This window comes from Austrofundulus limnaeus, unplaced genomic scaffold, assembly GCF_001266775.1.
Source record: "Austrofundulus limnaeus strain Quisiro unplaced genomic scaffold, Austrofundulus_limnaeus-1.0 Scaffold145, whole genome shotgun sequence".
NCBI classification, from domain to species: domain Eukaryota; kingdom Metazoa; phylum Chordata; class Actinopteri; order Cyprinodontiformes; family Rivulidae; genus Austrofundulus; species Austrofundulus limnaeus.
In genome coordinates, this window is record NW_013952547.1 from 1086933 (window position 1) to 1101192 (window position 14260).

Below are 14260 nucleotides of genomic sequence, written 5' to 3' on the forward strand. Positions count from 1 at the left end.
TCTCCATTTTCCAGACTCTTTTTTTATTTCCCACTCTGTCTCCTCTTCCTCGCTGCAGGCCAGTCAGCTGGGAGTTTACAAGGCCTTTGTGGACAACTACAAGATCGCGGTGGAGACGGCGGAGAAATGCAACCAAGCCAACATCCAGTTCCAGAAGATTTCTGAGGTCAGTTCATTCTTTGTGATGAAAGGCACAACATGTCAAACTTTACATTAAACTAGTCTCTCAAGTTCCATAAACTACAAAATCCATTCATTGAGGTAAAAAAACGCAAATAAAAGGCAGTTCAGAAGGGCAGCAGAGCGAGGGGAAACATCCTCTTTCACACAGATGGTAATTATTTTGAGGAACGTCAGATAAAAGTTTAGAAACTGCATGAGCCATTTTACTCTTTATAGTGAGAGGAAAGCAATATGTTCTCAACTTATGGCTCATTTTACATCAACACATAGTTGTTGCAAAAAGATACATATTTGGTCATTTGAACTGATGTGAAGTATGTTAATGTTAGTTTGATTGTTATGATGTTTTTAATTAACTGGAAATCAGAGAGAAGTTGGAACTCACAGCAGTTAAACACGACCATCCTCTGTTTACAAGCWAGTTTTGTCTCTAAAGCTGCTCAACTAAAACCAGAAGTTATTTAAATTGGTCCATCATGCCTTTAAAATAAATATTGAGACATGTCTTTTTATTTAAACTGTGGAAATCTTGAGGATTTGRGTCCTTAAAGGGATGTTTTGGTTAATATAAAATGGGATTCTGTTTAAAGTTTACYAACAATGAGTATCTAACCTGTTGTAGGTAGCTCTGTGAGCGACCTCAGCTTGGGGAAATAGTTTACTTCTATTTGATTTGAAGAGCTAATGGCTAGTCCTAGCAGTGTCAAGACATAAGTGCATTGCTGCTGTCCTAAAACAACATTCTGTAGCTTTTCATTTGAACATTATTTTTAAAGATCTTGTAGACAACCATCAATCTTGGTTACTAACATAGATTTCTGTCATTATGTTGAAGCTTGTMTWGCAGCAGCAGCTAGCTMTAGCTATTCCCCTGCTGTCTTTTACGTATTTTGCTAAATATTTATGCCAAACTAACCGTGCCTTGTGAAACTAACAGTAGCTTAAATGTTTAAATATTAGTGTTTGCATGAAGAGCTAATGTTAAGATTTGAGCTGTTTTAAGGGAATTAAATTCACTTTGCTATTTGTCTGTTCAAACCATACGCACAAGCTAAGAAATAATCTGAGAGGACCAACTCCTAAAGTGCTTTTACTGATTTTAAATGACTCATCTRCACAATATGTCATGGTTCATGCCAATAAATGGTTAATTTGGCAGAAAAATGCTGATATTCTTTGCTAGTTCATCAGTTGCTATTCATATTTGCTTGTTACCGCAGTAAAAAAAAACACATTACATGATGAGAAATGAGAGCAGTATGAAGGTCTATGAAGTGAGCTGCGATGAAAGTTTGGAGAGCGAAGTCGTTTTGAAGACGACCACAATCATTTCTGCTCCGGCTCTGATCAGATCAGCTGTTRGTTAAACTCTTTATGTGTTCAAAGTGACCAGAGATCCATCGGCAACAGGTCAGATATTATTTAAAAGTTTGGATTTGCCAAAACAAAATATGCTTTTCAAGCATTTAGTTTCTTTTAAACACTTACAGTCACTTTTTCAGTTTAAAAACAAAAAGTCTTTTAATTAATTCAACAACCAATCACTTATCTCATAAGTGTGCACACGGTATTGCAGTGTGTAACCTCATTACTGCACTAAGATCACAGAAATATTTAATTAAAGATGTTTTGCATTGCTGTCCTGACTGTTGTACTGTGTGCATGAACAGAGACCATTATACAAGCTGCTGCCGACACTAGCAAGCCTCATAATGTTCAGTTTGTCTTCTCCAGCTGAGCCTCAGTCAATACGGTGCTAAAAATACACACACACACACACACACACACACACACACACCAGCAAAGCATCACCATCATGGTCTCCTCACGTTGATCATGAGCTGTTCAGATTATCCGTTCTTTGCATTGTTTGTAGCATTTAGCTGTTTTATAAACATCRTAATTGTGTCATATATCAAGTTGATATGATTAAAATTCTTTCAAAATAAAAGACCTGTGCTTCAGCGATCTTAGAGTCACATGATGTGTTCGATTGGTCAGATTAGTCTGAATCCAAACTGTCTGTGATCCATTTTACAGCTTTCTAATGTTTGGATGAGTTAGTTTAACTAAACTCAGAACATAAACACATTCGTGGGTCAAATATCATCACCTAACGCTCGCAGCTTTGTCAAAATCAGATTTACTTCACATACTGATAATATTCGTAATTCGCCTTAGTACATGTTGGTACTGACTAGACCTGTAGTGGTGCTAAACAGAACTTTGATGCTCATCAGGAGTGAATGAATTTAAACTGATCATTTATTTCTTTGGTTTTCTCAGAACCTGAAAGTAAAAGGACCTAAAGACTCCAAAGACTGCACCACAACTACTTCAATGGAGGGTGAGGTTGTATGTGTGCATCAAGCCTGCTTTGTTTGTTTGTTTGTTTGTTTGTTTGTTTGTTTGTTTGTTTGTTTGCTTGTTTGTTTGTTTGTTTGTTTGTGTCTATGTGTGAGTGGGCATGCAGTCCTGTCTGTGCTGCTTTAAGAATCCAGCCCATCCTACTTGTGAATGCAGCAGTGGGCTTCAGAAAGCAGACAGTAGCATGTATGAACCTTCTCTTTCTCTCTTTGTCTCTCTCTCTCTCTCTCTCTCTCTCTCTCTCTCTCGTTCACACACTTGTGCTGATTCCCTCTCTCACTCTGGCTCGCGCTGCTTGTAAGTGAGAGGAGGCAGTGAGCAGGAGAGCAGCGTCAGAAGAGGAGAGGAGGGATATGGAGGTGCTTCTGGTCCTCAGGCTGTGTTGTAACTGTACTTACGGTAACGTCTGCGTTTTAACCACTGCTGATGTTGGATGAGAACAACCTGGAAGTGTTACTTTTCTTATCTTATATGTTTTTTTTTTCTGCAATCCAGTTGAAACTGTTTATGTTGARTTTTAAAATAAGAGTTTTGCTGCTGGTTGATATTTGTTCTGACATATTGACTGCTTACTGATGGTTTCASAGCTATATTTGTTTGGTGATAAGGTGATAAAACTCACTCATTTTGAATCATCAGAAAGTTGTTTGCTTGGACTTATAACTGCCTTTTCTGTTTTAGTGTTTCTTTAAAGAGTTTAGAAGAGATAAAGATTTGTTTTCTTTTTTATAGTTGAAACTAAAGGATCAGGATTGTTGTGTAGCAGGGCTGCCGTATGCATGATTTACTCTTGTAAACTTGCACAGTTTGGAGAATTTACCTGGGGTTTTATACAGCGATGGTCACATGAGTAACTGTATTATTGTCGGGTTGAAAGTTCAGTTTTCAGCAGCATGAARCTGTGAATTATCTCTTCATTTGTGTTGAACATGACAAATGTCTAAACTTAGAGCGATTGTTTCAATCATAGTCTTTAGCCTTTTTTGTATTTTTAGTTAGAGTGCTTCTGTGGTTTGTATGATTYCATACAGCAGCCTGAAACTACTGTCATATTCCCTCAGCAGTCCAGGATCGTCAGCACCCAGGACAGTTCCCTTGATTAATTTTATATTACAGCCACTTAATCGCTCCGTCTTTGTMTCAGAGGGGTTTGTCTTCCTCACCCACCTCTGTGTTTTGTTTTGCTCATTATAATGTATTCATATCATTTGTAATGTCYCATAACTTTTGACAAGACATGAGCTAAAAAAACATTTACAAGTTAGTTGAATTAAGTTGAAATACACAATATTTATGAAACGTGATGTTACAATATTAGTGTTGAAGAAAAAAAATGTATATATGATATTGATATTAGCCACATGGATATTGCAGTATCAATAATTWGATATATTGTGCAGCTTTTGTTTTGTTTTTGATCATTTCAATCAATGCTTTATTTATGGTGACATGAGTTTATTTCTGTAATGGAAAACATTTTGCTATTTAGACCAATAAACTAAATTGTTTTATGTTATTTAATTTCAGAACTAAAACATAAGAATGGTTTCAGTAAGGGCTGCACAATAATATTGTGAAAATARTGTTGCAGTATCAGTGTGCGCAATATTCATATGGCAAAGGACTGCTTGGAGTGCAATAATTGTTGACTGATGTACTTGAAGAGTTTTGAATTTGTATTTTTTATGCTAATGCAATATTTAGACAGTGGAGAAGAGTCTCACAGCAGTAAAAGCTCACACCAGACACAAATGACATAGATCACATAGAGTAGGAAGTACAGATTCGGTAGAGAAAGAGAAAAAAAGAGATATATCACATCTGGTGTGGTCACAACACTCACACCTCAGCCCAGTCAGATAATACCTTTAAGTATTTTGGCTTTAWCTGCTCTTTAATTGTATTTCAATAAAGTTATTTATTGGAGCATAAGTTAAAATTATTCGCTCTGTTACAGTTTAGATACTGTATATACTTGAACCTGTGATTATTTCACAGTAGTGCTAGGCAGTATGATCCAAATTTTAAYTCACGGTATTTTCAACWATTTTAAAGGTGTCACGATATTTGGTCGTTTGTACGGTCTTCAAGAAGGTTGATCAAAGATCATTATCGGGTCTATCMTTTTATGTTATTTAATAAAGGAAGACTCAGCCTCCGTGCACCCATCAACTCAACTCCGACACAAAACCACCCCCCGGATGTCCCTCAGACTTTTCACAATAGAAGCACGTTAACGTATCCAAACATTTACATCGTGCATGAAATCTACGTCACTGAAGAGGCYTATATAASATTCAGTYATGGSYAAAYWMMMMTTTTAWTTTCTTATTTTTTAACATCAGTCAYTATAAGCAGCAAAATCACCACCTGCTGTWAGTTATTGAGAAGCTYCTTCAACAACATTTGCTAATYCCCATAGCAGTGCTGCGAGGGAAAGTGTCCCCGTGAAACAGTTGACTGGCGTGTGTGACATAACGTCCCGAATGTGTTCAGGCTATGGAAACCACTATGTCTGTACTCAGAAAATACATAGAATTATGAAAACTAAACCAGTATACTGCCCAGCACTATTTGACAGTGTGCAAAAATGAATGACGTTCCCATCGCTCTCTGCTGGAGCTTGATAATCATCATCACTTAAACTGTTCAACATGGAGATGATCACACTGGTTCAACATCAGGCTGTAAGCATGTCAGCTGACATTAACACGTTGCTCAGAGGATGTCTGCTTTTAATTACATTCTCAAAGATCAGGTCAGGGTCAGATACGGAGCACCAACAAGGACACGATCAGTAAAACCGATGTACTAATATGTAACAGATCTCTGAAGCACTTTTACACAAACACTTAGRACCTGTGTTGTATACAAGGTTACCTAAAGTCATCTGATCCTCCCTGAAGGACCTGTTCCTGATGTGAATACAGAACTGTACACACACACCTACTATGTCTCTCTATCCTCGTGGGGACTTTCCATTGACTTCCATTCATTTTTTGGAAATTTTATATCCTAACCCTGACCATTTACCCTAAAATTAACCTCACAGGTACCAACCTCACATATCTGTGTTACCTAACCTCACGTATCTGTCATTGCTGCTGCCCCCTCTCTCCTCCACGTCGGCTTCAATCTACTTTCTCTCCGGCTTTCATTTCGCCATATGCATGGGAGCCTCTGATCTGGAGCCGTCGTCGTCGCTGTTCGAACCACCTCAGCCGACCCCGAGTTTGAGATGTGAGAGTAGTGGCACAAGCACATGGCAGACTTCCTGCACTTTGTATCTCGCCTTGTCCCATTCTAGCTTTTTACTGTTTGAATCTGTGTGTAGCATTTTATGTTTATTATTGCAAACCTGTACATGAGAAAAGCCTAGCTGCTGTAGTTTGGTGCTCAGTTGCAGWATTTTCCCAGCGCAGACTCTTCTTTTGATTACTGAGGACCGAAGCATCATTGTGTGTCGGACAAGGAGTCCAGTGTTTATCTCTGAGTAGGCGTGTGTGTGTTCTTGTCTGAGCTGTAGGACTGGGGCATATGTGTGTAAAAACAGAGGCTGACTTGGTGAGTGTGTATTCTCTCTCCCACAGCTCTCCTTTACAAGCCGATCGACCGTGTCACCAGAAGCACCCTGGTCCTTCATGTGAGTAACACTCTGTTCAAGGATCAAACTGTGGAAACATCTTTGATATTAGTGGGAGTGTAGGTTTGGATGGAGTATTAAAAGAAAAAACTTTCCTCTGTTCTCTGTAGGATCACTGTGTCTGATTGGTCACTGAACATAAAAACCTGCAGGTTGAAAATAAAAACCCAGTTTTTTATTTCTCCTGTTATTTTTAAGCAATCAATCCAACACAAGTGGAGATAAAAACTGATGATTTAGTGGGTCACCTTTTTGGCAACAATTTTACATGAGACCCAAGTAATATATCAGCTTTTATCTACATCTGAAACCTGTTTTAAAGGGGACATATGAGCAAAATCCACTTTTMTAGGCGTTAGTCTCTAGGTGGCAGAAAAGATGAATTTAGTTTCTCCTGGTGCGGCGTAGATATCTTTKGATTCTGCTTGGGTCATATGTTTCAACCCGTTCAGTTTTCTTTATTTTTTAGAAGTTTTCAGAACTATTACGTCAAATTACTTGCGATGGAACTTGTATATAAGGTCTGGACTTACCAACTATAATTTGTTGGTCTTATTCTCCTCTGGCTCCAACATCTAAGGCTGGATGGACACGTTTTTCCTTGTTGACATCTTTTAATTAATCTATTAAAAAAAGAAAGTTTCTGTGCAGCTATGTAGTCATAAACGTCTTCTAAACTAGAATAGACCGGTATGGAGGTTGGAGGTGGGTGGGGTAAGAGACAGCCTCAAAACGAGTTGATCTGAGACAKWTCTCAGAAAAGGGGTGAAAGAGGGGCTTGTGGAGTTACAATAAGGAGGAATTCAGACCAACGCATTGCAGTTCCACTTTATATAAACCTCAACTGAAAGATTTAAATGGGGAAAAAGATGGAATTAAAAACATGATACTGTACATCTCCTTTAATTCAAATAACACTTGTTTTATCCAATACAGTTCACCTATAGAGCAAACCAKTGTGCTTCCAAGTAGGAACAGAAATTTGCATGAACAAAGACGTTTAAAGTCAGAAATATTGACAAGAGAAATTTTTTATTGATTGGTTTAGTCTTCAGAATGTGAAGTACAACATGGTTAAAATTAAAAATCCAAACTCAAGGAGGTGATTATTAGATTATTGGTGAATTGAACAAAACAGCTGAGTGACCTTTCCACTTGTATTCCTGGGACAGGACCTGCTGAAACACACTCCTAAAGACCACCCAGACTTCCCCCTCCTGCAGGACGCTCTGCGGATCTCTCAGAACTTCCTCTCCTCCATCAACGAGGAGATTGATCCTCGCAGGACCGCGGTCACTACACCCAAAGGAGAGGTGGGTTAGAATGGAAAGTTGTGCTTCGGGTAYAGTTGGACGATATCGGCCCATAACTAATTGTGGTATTTYGCAAATAATAATGTGACAATGACTGGATGATAATTGCACTTGCATGTTGCCGATGTTGTGGCRTTGTTCTGAATTTTCTGGCTCTCCTCATACTTTGGTTTATGTRGATGTTTCAGGTGATTAAACAAGTTCATAACATTAGGGTTGGCTGCTCTGAACTGRCTTCCATCATTGGGCTCACATGCATGCTTGATGTTAGTGTCGCAAAAAAGAAAATGCCATCATCACACGGCACTAATTGTAATAAMTGTTGGTTRATTCATCTCTTAAYCCCAAACCCCWCTTTTTTCTTCTTTAGTTTCTAAMTTKTTTAGTTAAACATAGACATATGTGGTACTTACAGAAATGTCAGAATTTATCACAGACCAAAGTATTCGCTTTTAAATGCAAGTTTCACAACTTAGCTGATGACATGTATGCTGCAGTGAGATGCTAAATAAAATGTAATTACAAGCACTGATACTGGAGCTTACGAGAGTATTAGGGCCACACGAGATTTTTTTTTATTATTATTACAACAAAGTCATAATATTACAAGATTAAAGTCGTAATTTTATGAGAAAAAATACATATTATGAAAAAGAAGTCATAATCTTACATTTCCCTTACCTCATTTCCTCATTTTCCTCACACCTTCTGTGGACAGTCATGTTTATAAAGTATTCTGTGATGACTTGGGTCACTGAATAATATGGTTACATCCAAATTAGCTACGTGCCGACTACATCTGTCAATATATGCTTCAGTTTATCATACAGTTGTTTGCACAGTTTCCAAGTCCTGCTACTGATAATTTGATGCTAATGTGCTGAAAGATTAACTATTTATTTTAAGCAATGCTAAAGAACAACTTACAAGTTGCTCAACATTCCTCATTTAATGCAGTGATAACTGCATGCTTCTTCGTGTAAAGGGTATAATATTATGACTTTGATTTTAGTATATTATGACTTTTAATATTATGACTTTATTCTCATAATATTATGATTTTATATGCATACAACTTTAATGTCTGAATATTATGACTTCATTGTCGTAATTTAAAAAAATAAAAAATTCTTGTTGTGTGGCCCTAATACTCCGTCATAGGAGCTAAACCAAAATTACTCTGGTTTTTTTTAGTAACGTTTTAATAAAACAGAATTTTATGAAGTTATACCATGAAAAGGCAACTGAAGGCATGTGATATGAGGCAAACATCTTCAGACCATCTTATTTCACAGCTGTTTGTTCGGCCGACACTGGCAGACTTGTGGCCAATGTGGAACCCCTGAATTGGGACGCAGCCCTTGTTTTTGCATGTGATGGAAGAATAAGAAAAGTAACGATGGGGAAAAAAAACAGAAATAAAAACACCAAAAAGAGCAAAAGTTTGGGACTATTTCAAATRGAAAAATAGTAAAAAATAGTTTTCCTGTGGTAAAACTTTGTGCAAACAGACTGATGGTCATGTTCCGACCAAAGGTGAGGTTTGGAACGCAGACAGTCCAGTAAATCTAGAACTTTTCCTTCGACTCAACTCATTTATTTATGATCATCTTAACAGAACGTCATGTTGGTGTTTCATTCGGCATTAGTGTTGCTGCTCTAAAGCCTAAACAGTATTGTTATTGTGTCTGTCCTCATCTAATCTCACTCTAGTTGGAATAGTAGCATAGAACAGAAAAAGCCCTTTATCGTCACGCAGAGGGTAAATTCAGGTYTAGCTGTAGTTTTCTCCTGATATTTGAAACAAGCTCCTGGTCGGTCGGCTCAGCAGGAATTCCTCTCTGATTCGTCTCCAGGCCCGTCAGCTGGTGAAGGATGGGTTTCTGGTGGAAGTGTCGGAGAGCTCCAGGAAGCTCAGACACGTCTTCCTCTTCACCGACCTGCTTCTCTGCGCCAAGATGAAGAAGACATCTGCGGGGTGAGTGCGCCTGATCCAGGCTTCCAGAAGCATCCGAGCGTGTGTTAGTGAGAAACTGCACGTCTTTATAAAGCTCGATGYTTGGTGGAACGTTTTATCTTTCCTCTCTGTGTCCGTCTGCAGCCGCCAGCAGCAGTACGAGTGCAAGTGGTACATCCCTCTGGCAGATTTAACTTTCCAAACTCTGGACGAGGCCGACTCCTGCCCGAGCATCCAGGTCCTGCCCGAGTACGAGATCGAAGAGATGAAGATGAAGATCTCGGTTTTAAAGAACGAGATACAGAAAGAGAAGGTAATCCTGCTTTTAGGTATAAATTTGTTGTCCTTAAGTAAGCCAGCGTCATCCTGGAAACTCTTACTGTAGGTTTTAATCAGATCTGGAGCGAGCTCAGTGTCTCAGTCCAAATCCTGAAGGATTCTTTAGCTTCTTGATCTCAGAACGGGACTTTCCAGAGTTCCTTAGAGCTTATCATCATTTAAACTAAAAGTTTTTAAATAGACATATGCAAAATCCACTTTTTTAGGCCTTAAATACATTTTGTGAAGCACCTCGTTTGGATGTAAAGAGACGGCCTCAAAACGAGTTGATCTGAGACACATCTCAGAACAACAACTTTCAGTTTTCTCTATCAACATTTCAGTCCTAATTTGTTGTGAACCAGCTCTGACCCTCTCCTTTTTACAACACTGCTTCAGCACTTAGACATTTATGCACAGCTCTTGTAAGGTGTTTAACTGAGAAAGAAGTTACCTCAGTTTATTTTTCATTTTTTTTAAATCATGTGATTATATGTAAAACATCAAAATAGACACAAAATATAAACTCAACTTTTAATTTGAAAGGACAGCGACCACAAGCAAGATAGCCGTGAGAAATAATGGAATCATCTGGCTGCCTATAAAATAATTTTATATTGAAATGTTAAGAAAGGTTAAATAACTTTATTGAAGTAGCTTATTGGGGTTAAAATAGTTGTTTTCTGCTCTSAACACTTTAAAGTAGTCCCCACCCACCCATAGACTTCAGGAGCCCAGAGTTCCTGTTGTTCCCACTCACAACGTCCCCCTCGCCCACTCCGGGCTGGTATTTACAGCGGAGGGAGAGATTAAGCTGATTGTAGTCTGGGAGACTCTGACTCATGGCTTCCTGTTGAAGGCTGAGAATATTAGCTTTGATTTTGTTTGTTTCTTAATATCCTGACACGGASAGCAGAGACCCCTGCAGTTAGGACACCGCTAATTTTTTTCCAGCCTTCCTTCCAAAACAAGACAAGTTTCAGCAAATGACAAAATTTACATTTATTATTCAAGAAACTAATAACTGTAGCTGGTCAACATAAAAATGGTGGGATGTACGCACAAAATAAATGCCACCAACTTTCTGTACTCGTCCCAGTAAGTGTGTGAAAAGCTGCTTTTGTTCAYTTTTAGCTTTAAAGTATAATTTTTTTGGGATAAAAGCTCATTTAACTCTTGTAGATCTGAATTGTAACTGCACGCTTTTAAGTTTTCAATGTCTAAATATAGAAAATGAATAAAAATTAAGTTATTCCATAATAAAATGTAATTCTAATGGATTTTATTGTAATTTATTATCCCTGTCATCCTGTGCGCTTCATGTTTGTTCAGTATATTACTTATGCAAATCTTATAAGACAAAGTAAAATAAACAATGTTGTTTTTCGAAGCAGGAAGTATTCTGCCTAACACCTGTTTTAAGTCCTACTTATTTCCTTTTTATTTTTTCATTTTCTYTGCTTGAATCATTCCTTTTGTGTGTGTTTGCACAGAAAGCACCAAAGGGTCAGAGCCGCGTSGACCGTCTCAGGAAGAAGATGAACGAGCAGGAGTCCTGGTTGCTCCTGCACTCCCCCACCATCCCATTCCGCATCCACAACAAACATGGAAAGGTACRGACGTCCTGCTGCAGTGCTCCAGTGTCACCACTAGAGGGAGACAAGAGTTCACCTGTGTGCTTCAGATTACAGCATGAGATTATTTGACATTTCTGATTCTTTTTTTTTTAGTTTTTGACATTAAAAAATAACAAATAAATGAATAAAATTTCACCTTTTTTATTCATTAAACCCTTTTTTCTGTGTGCAGAGCTACCAGTTTCTCCTCTCGTCTGACTATGAGAGGTCAGAGTGGAGGGAAAGCATCCAGAAACTCCAGAAAAAAGGTAACAATGGGTTTAAATTCTGCTTCTTTTAATAACTGCGTGAAAAACCAACATCCATCCATCCATCACCCATCCACCCACACATCCATCCATCCATCCATGCATCCATCCATCCATCCATTCATCCATCCATCCATCCACCCACCCAGAAAAGCTGAGAAACATCAGCTTTAACCACTGCTCCATCTGTGTGAAACATGTTTAGAAATTAAAAAAATTAATCCTGCTTTGTCTATTTTTTTTTTCAGATCTCCAGGCTTGTGTATTAAGTTCTGTTGAGCTTCAGGTCCTGACCAGCTCTTGTTTCAAACTCCGAACTGTCCACAACATTCCTGTCACCAGTAACAAAGACGGTAAGAAACACTCACACAAAGGATCAAACCATTGCTTCCTCTGATTTAAAATTCATATTATTTGCATAATCTGTGCTTTTTTGACCTCATAATAAAAACAGGAGATGAATCTAGGCTGCAGTATGTTTCAGTGTGCGACTCTCAGCTTCTATATGTTTTTGCTTCAGATCTCCATGTTGTAACTCCTCTCTGAGGCTGAGGGGGGTGGCATTAAAGCCATCTGGCCGACCCACTCTGAGCTCCTCAAATGCGCTGAGATTCTCACATGCACACAGAGACAACYCATGCATGTCCTCCGAGGTGACAGGAGGGTTTCAGTGCATTCAATATATTTGTMCTTGTGTAAAGCATTCATTTGAGTCATGATTCTGACATCTGATGCATTTCAAGTGGCTGCTATGATGCAGTTTACTTGGCTTCTGAAAATACATTTCCTCAAAGGTATTTTTAATCTGAAAAGAGCTTCACTGAGTGAGAAGTAGAGTTAGGAGCTCAGAAGACAGTTTAAGTTTCACTTTCAGTTTTTCACCCGAGAGCCTGCAGGAGTCATGGGTGGGTGGGGGACGGGTTGCTCTGACATGAGGAAGCTCGGCTTAAAGACACGTCCCAGGTGGCGTTTCTGGTACCAAAAGGCGTTTCTGGTCCCCACCTGTCGTTTTGCTCCTCAGCATGGCTTCCTAAAAACGCTGCAGGATTTCTGAAACATGCATGAATGAGTCTGAGCAAGGCTTTGGTCATGTTTTTATGAGAGTATAACATTATAACATGATATAAAACTCAAAAAAGTTTATTTTTACATGATATTGCCCCTTTAAGGTTGTTCCTTTCAGTCTGATTAATTCTTTCTGCTTCTCAATGGGTCCTAGTTCTTAGACGAGTTCATTATTTTGTATTCTACCTTGAATTGTCCAAAAAGACTATCTGTTCTGCTTTAAGCTTGAAGTTTTTATCATGAAGAATTGCTTTCATTTAAAAGATGGTTTTCAGCAGCAGTAAATCGTCTAACACAATATCCAGGGATCACAATTCTGACAGTTTTCYTAAAGAAAATCTAGAAAATTCTTTTGATGTGTTTCAAACTTGCAATCGAATGCAAATTTTTTGCAGCTGCAGCCGAAATGATTGAACTTGAATCTGCAAGTATAATGTAACTTAATGAGATGAGTCGTTTTTTTTTTCCTTTCGTCTGTCATTCTCCTATCAGCATATGGTGATACCGTCATGAGATCATCATGTATGTCAGTGTACTGCATTGATTTATGAGCAATCAGACTTTAAAGTATGAAGAACATGTTGCTCAGACTAACACGTCTGTGTTTTTGTTTTCCAGACGAGGAGACTCCCGGTCTGTACGGCTTCCTTCATGTGATCGTCCACTCTGCCCAAGGGTTCAAAGAGTCAGCCAGTGAGTCGGCCAGAAAACTAGAAATGTTCTTTTATAAGCCACAGTTTTACACACAGTCCAGCTCCTGTGCATATATGTCTGTCAGCAAAACATTTGATCCAGTGGCTGCASTTGAACATGCAGCTTTAATCTTCTSCACYATGAAGGAAAAGTTGCAGCGGAAGGACAAATAATGTGTCTCAGAAGACAAAAGAGGAGTTTCATTGTTCCCCCTAGAAGAAAAGACAACTCTTCAGGCACATAAAAAACAACTAAAACTGCAGCCAGATGTGCTTTAACTTATTTATTTTCATCTTTGCCCATTCTGAGATTAGCTGCTTCACACAAACGTTCCTTTGTGTGCGACTTTGTGCAGAAGCAGCCGTTGTTGTGTTTGTTCTCTGCAGAGTCTGATGTCGGACAGCCTCAGACCTGTCAGCGACGGACAGCTGCAGCTCCGGTACATTTTGTGCTCGTTGGCTGCACAAGTACCAGTTCAGATATCAAATATCAGGGGAAGAACGGGGCAGGGAGAAATGATTTTTTTTATTTTTTTATTTTTTTATGATTGTTTTTCTTTCCCTCATCACCATGACAGTCCTCGGTTCTTTAGGTGATCGCTGGTTCATTACATTTTCTGGTTAATGGATCGGAAAGCTCTGAAAGCCTGTTTGATTCTTGATGGAGTGCAGAGAACGGATGGGTTTACAAAGGAAGATTGGTTCTGTGTGTGTGCGTGCATGTGTGCGTGCGTGCGTGTGTGTGTGTGTGTGTGTGTGTGTGTGTGTGTGAGGATGTTTGGTGGGTTTGCTGATAGAGGTTGTAGGTAATGTGTGTAGTGAAGCGTATCGATGGAT

The 14260-nt window shown here is 38.7% G+C and overlaps 1 protein-coding gene across 4 annotated transcripts in view; it reads left to right on the forward strand.

The window, feature by feature from the left end:
• The window catches only part of abr (ABR activator of RhoGEF and GTPase), a 131531-nt gene that overhangs the window by 76999 nt on the left and 40272 nt on the right, over nucleotides 1-14260 (forward strand). For all 4 annotated transcript variants that reach the window (XM_014016459.1, XM_014016460.1, XM_014016461.1 and 1 more), the window contains 10 exons: nucleotides 59-166; nucleotides 2470-2530; nucleotides 6141-6193; nucleotides 7366-7506; nucleotides 9363-9484; nucleotides 9608-9776; nucleotides 11275-11394; nucleotides 11591-11666; nucleotides 11915-12019; nucleotides 13350-13424. In XM_014016459.1, the coding sequence (XP_013871913.1) occupies nucleotides 59-166; nucleotides 2470-2530; nucleotides 6141-6193; nucleotides 7366-7506; nucleotides 9363-9484; nucleotides 9608-9776; nucleotides 11275-11394; nucleotides 11591-11666; nucleotides 11915-12019; nucleotides 13350-13424 (1030 nt within the window). The remainder of the gene's footprint in view (nucleotides 1-58; nucleotides 167-2469; nucleotides 2531-6140; nucleotides 6194-7365; nucleotides 7507-9362; nucleotides 9485-9607; nucleotides 9777-11274; nucleotides 11395-11590; nucleotides 11667-11914; nucleotides 12020-13349; nucleotides 13425-14260) is intronic.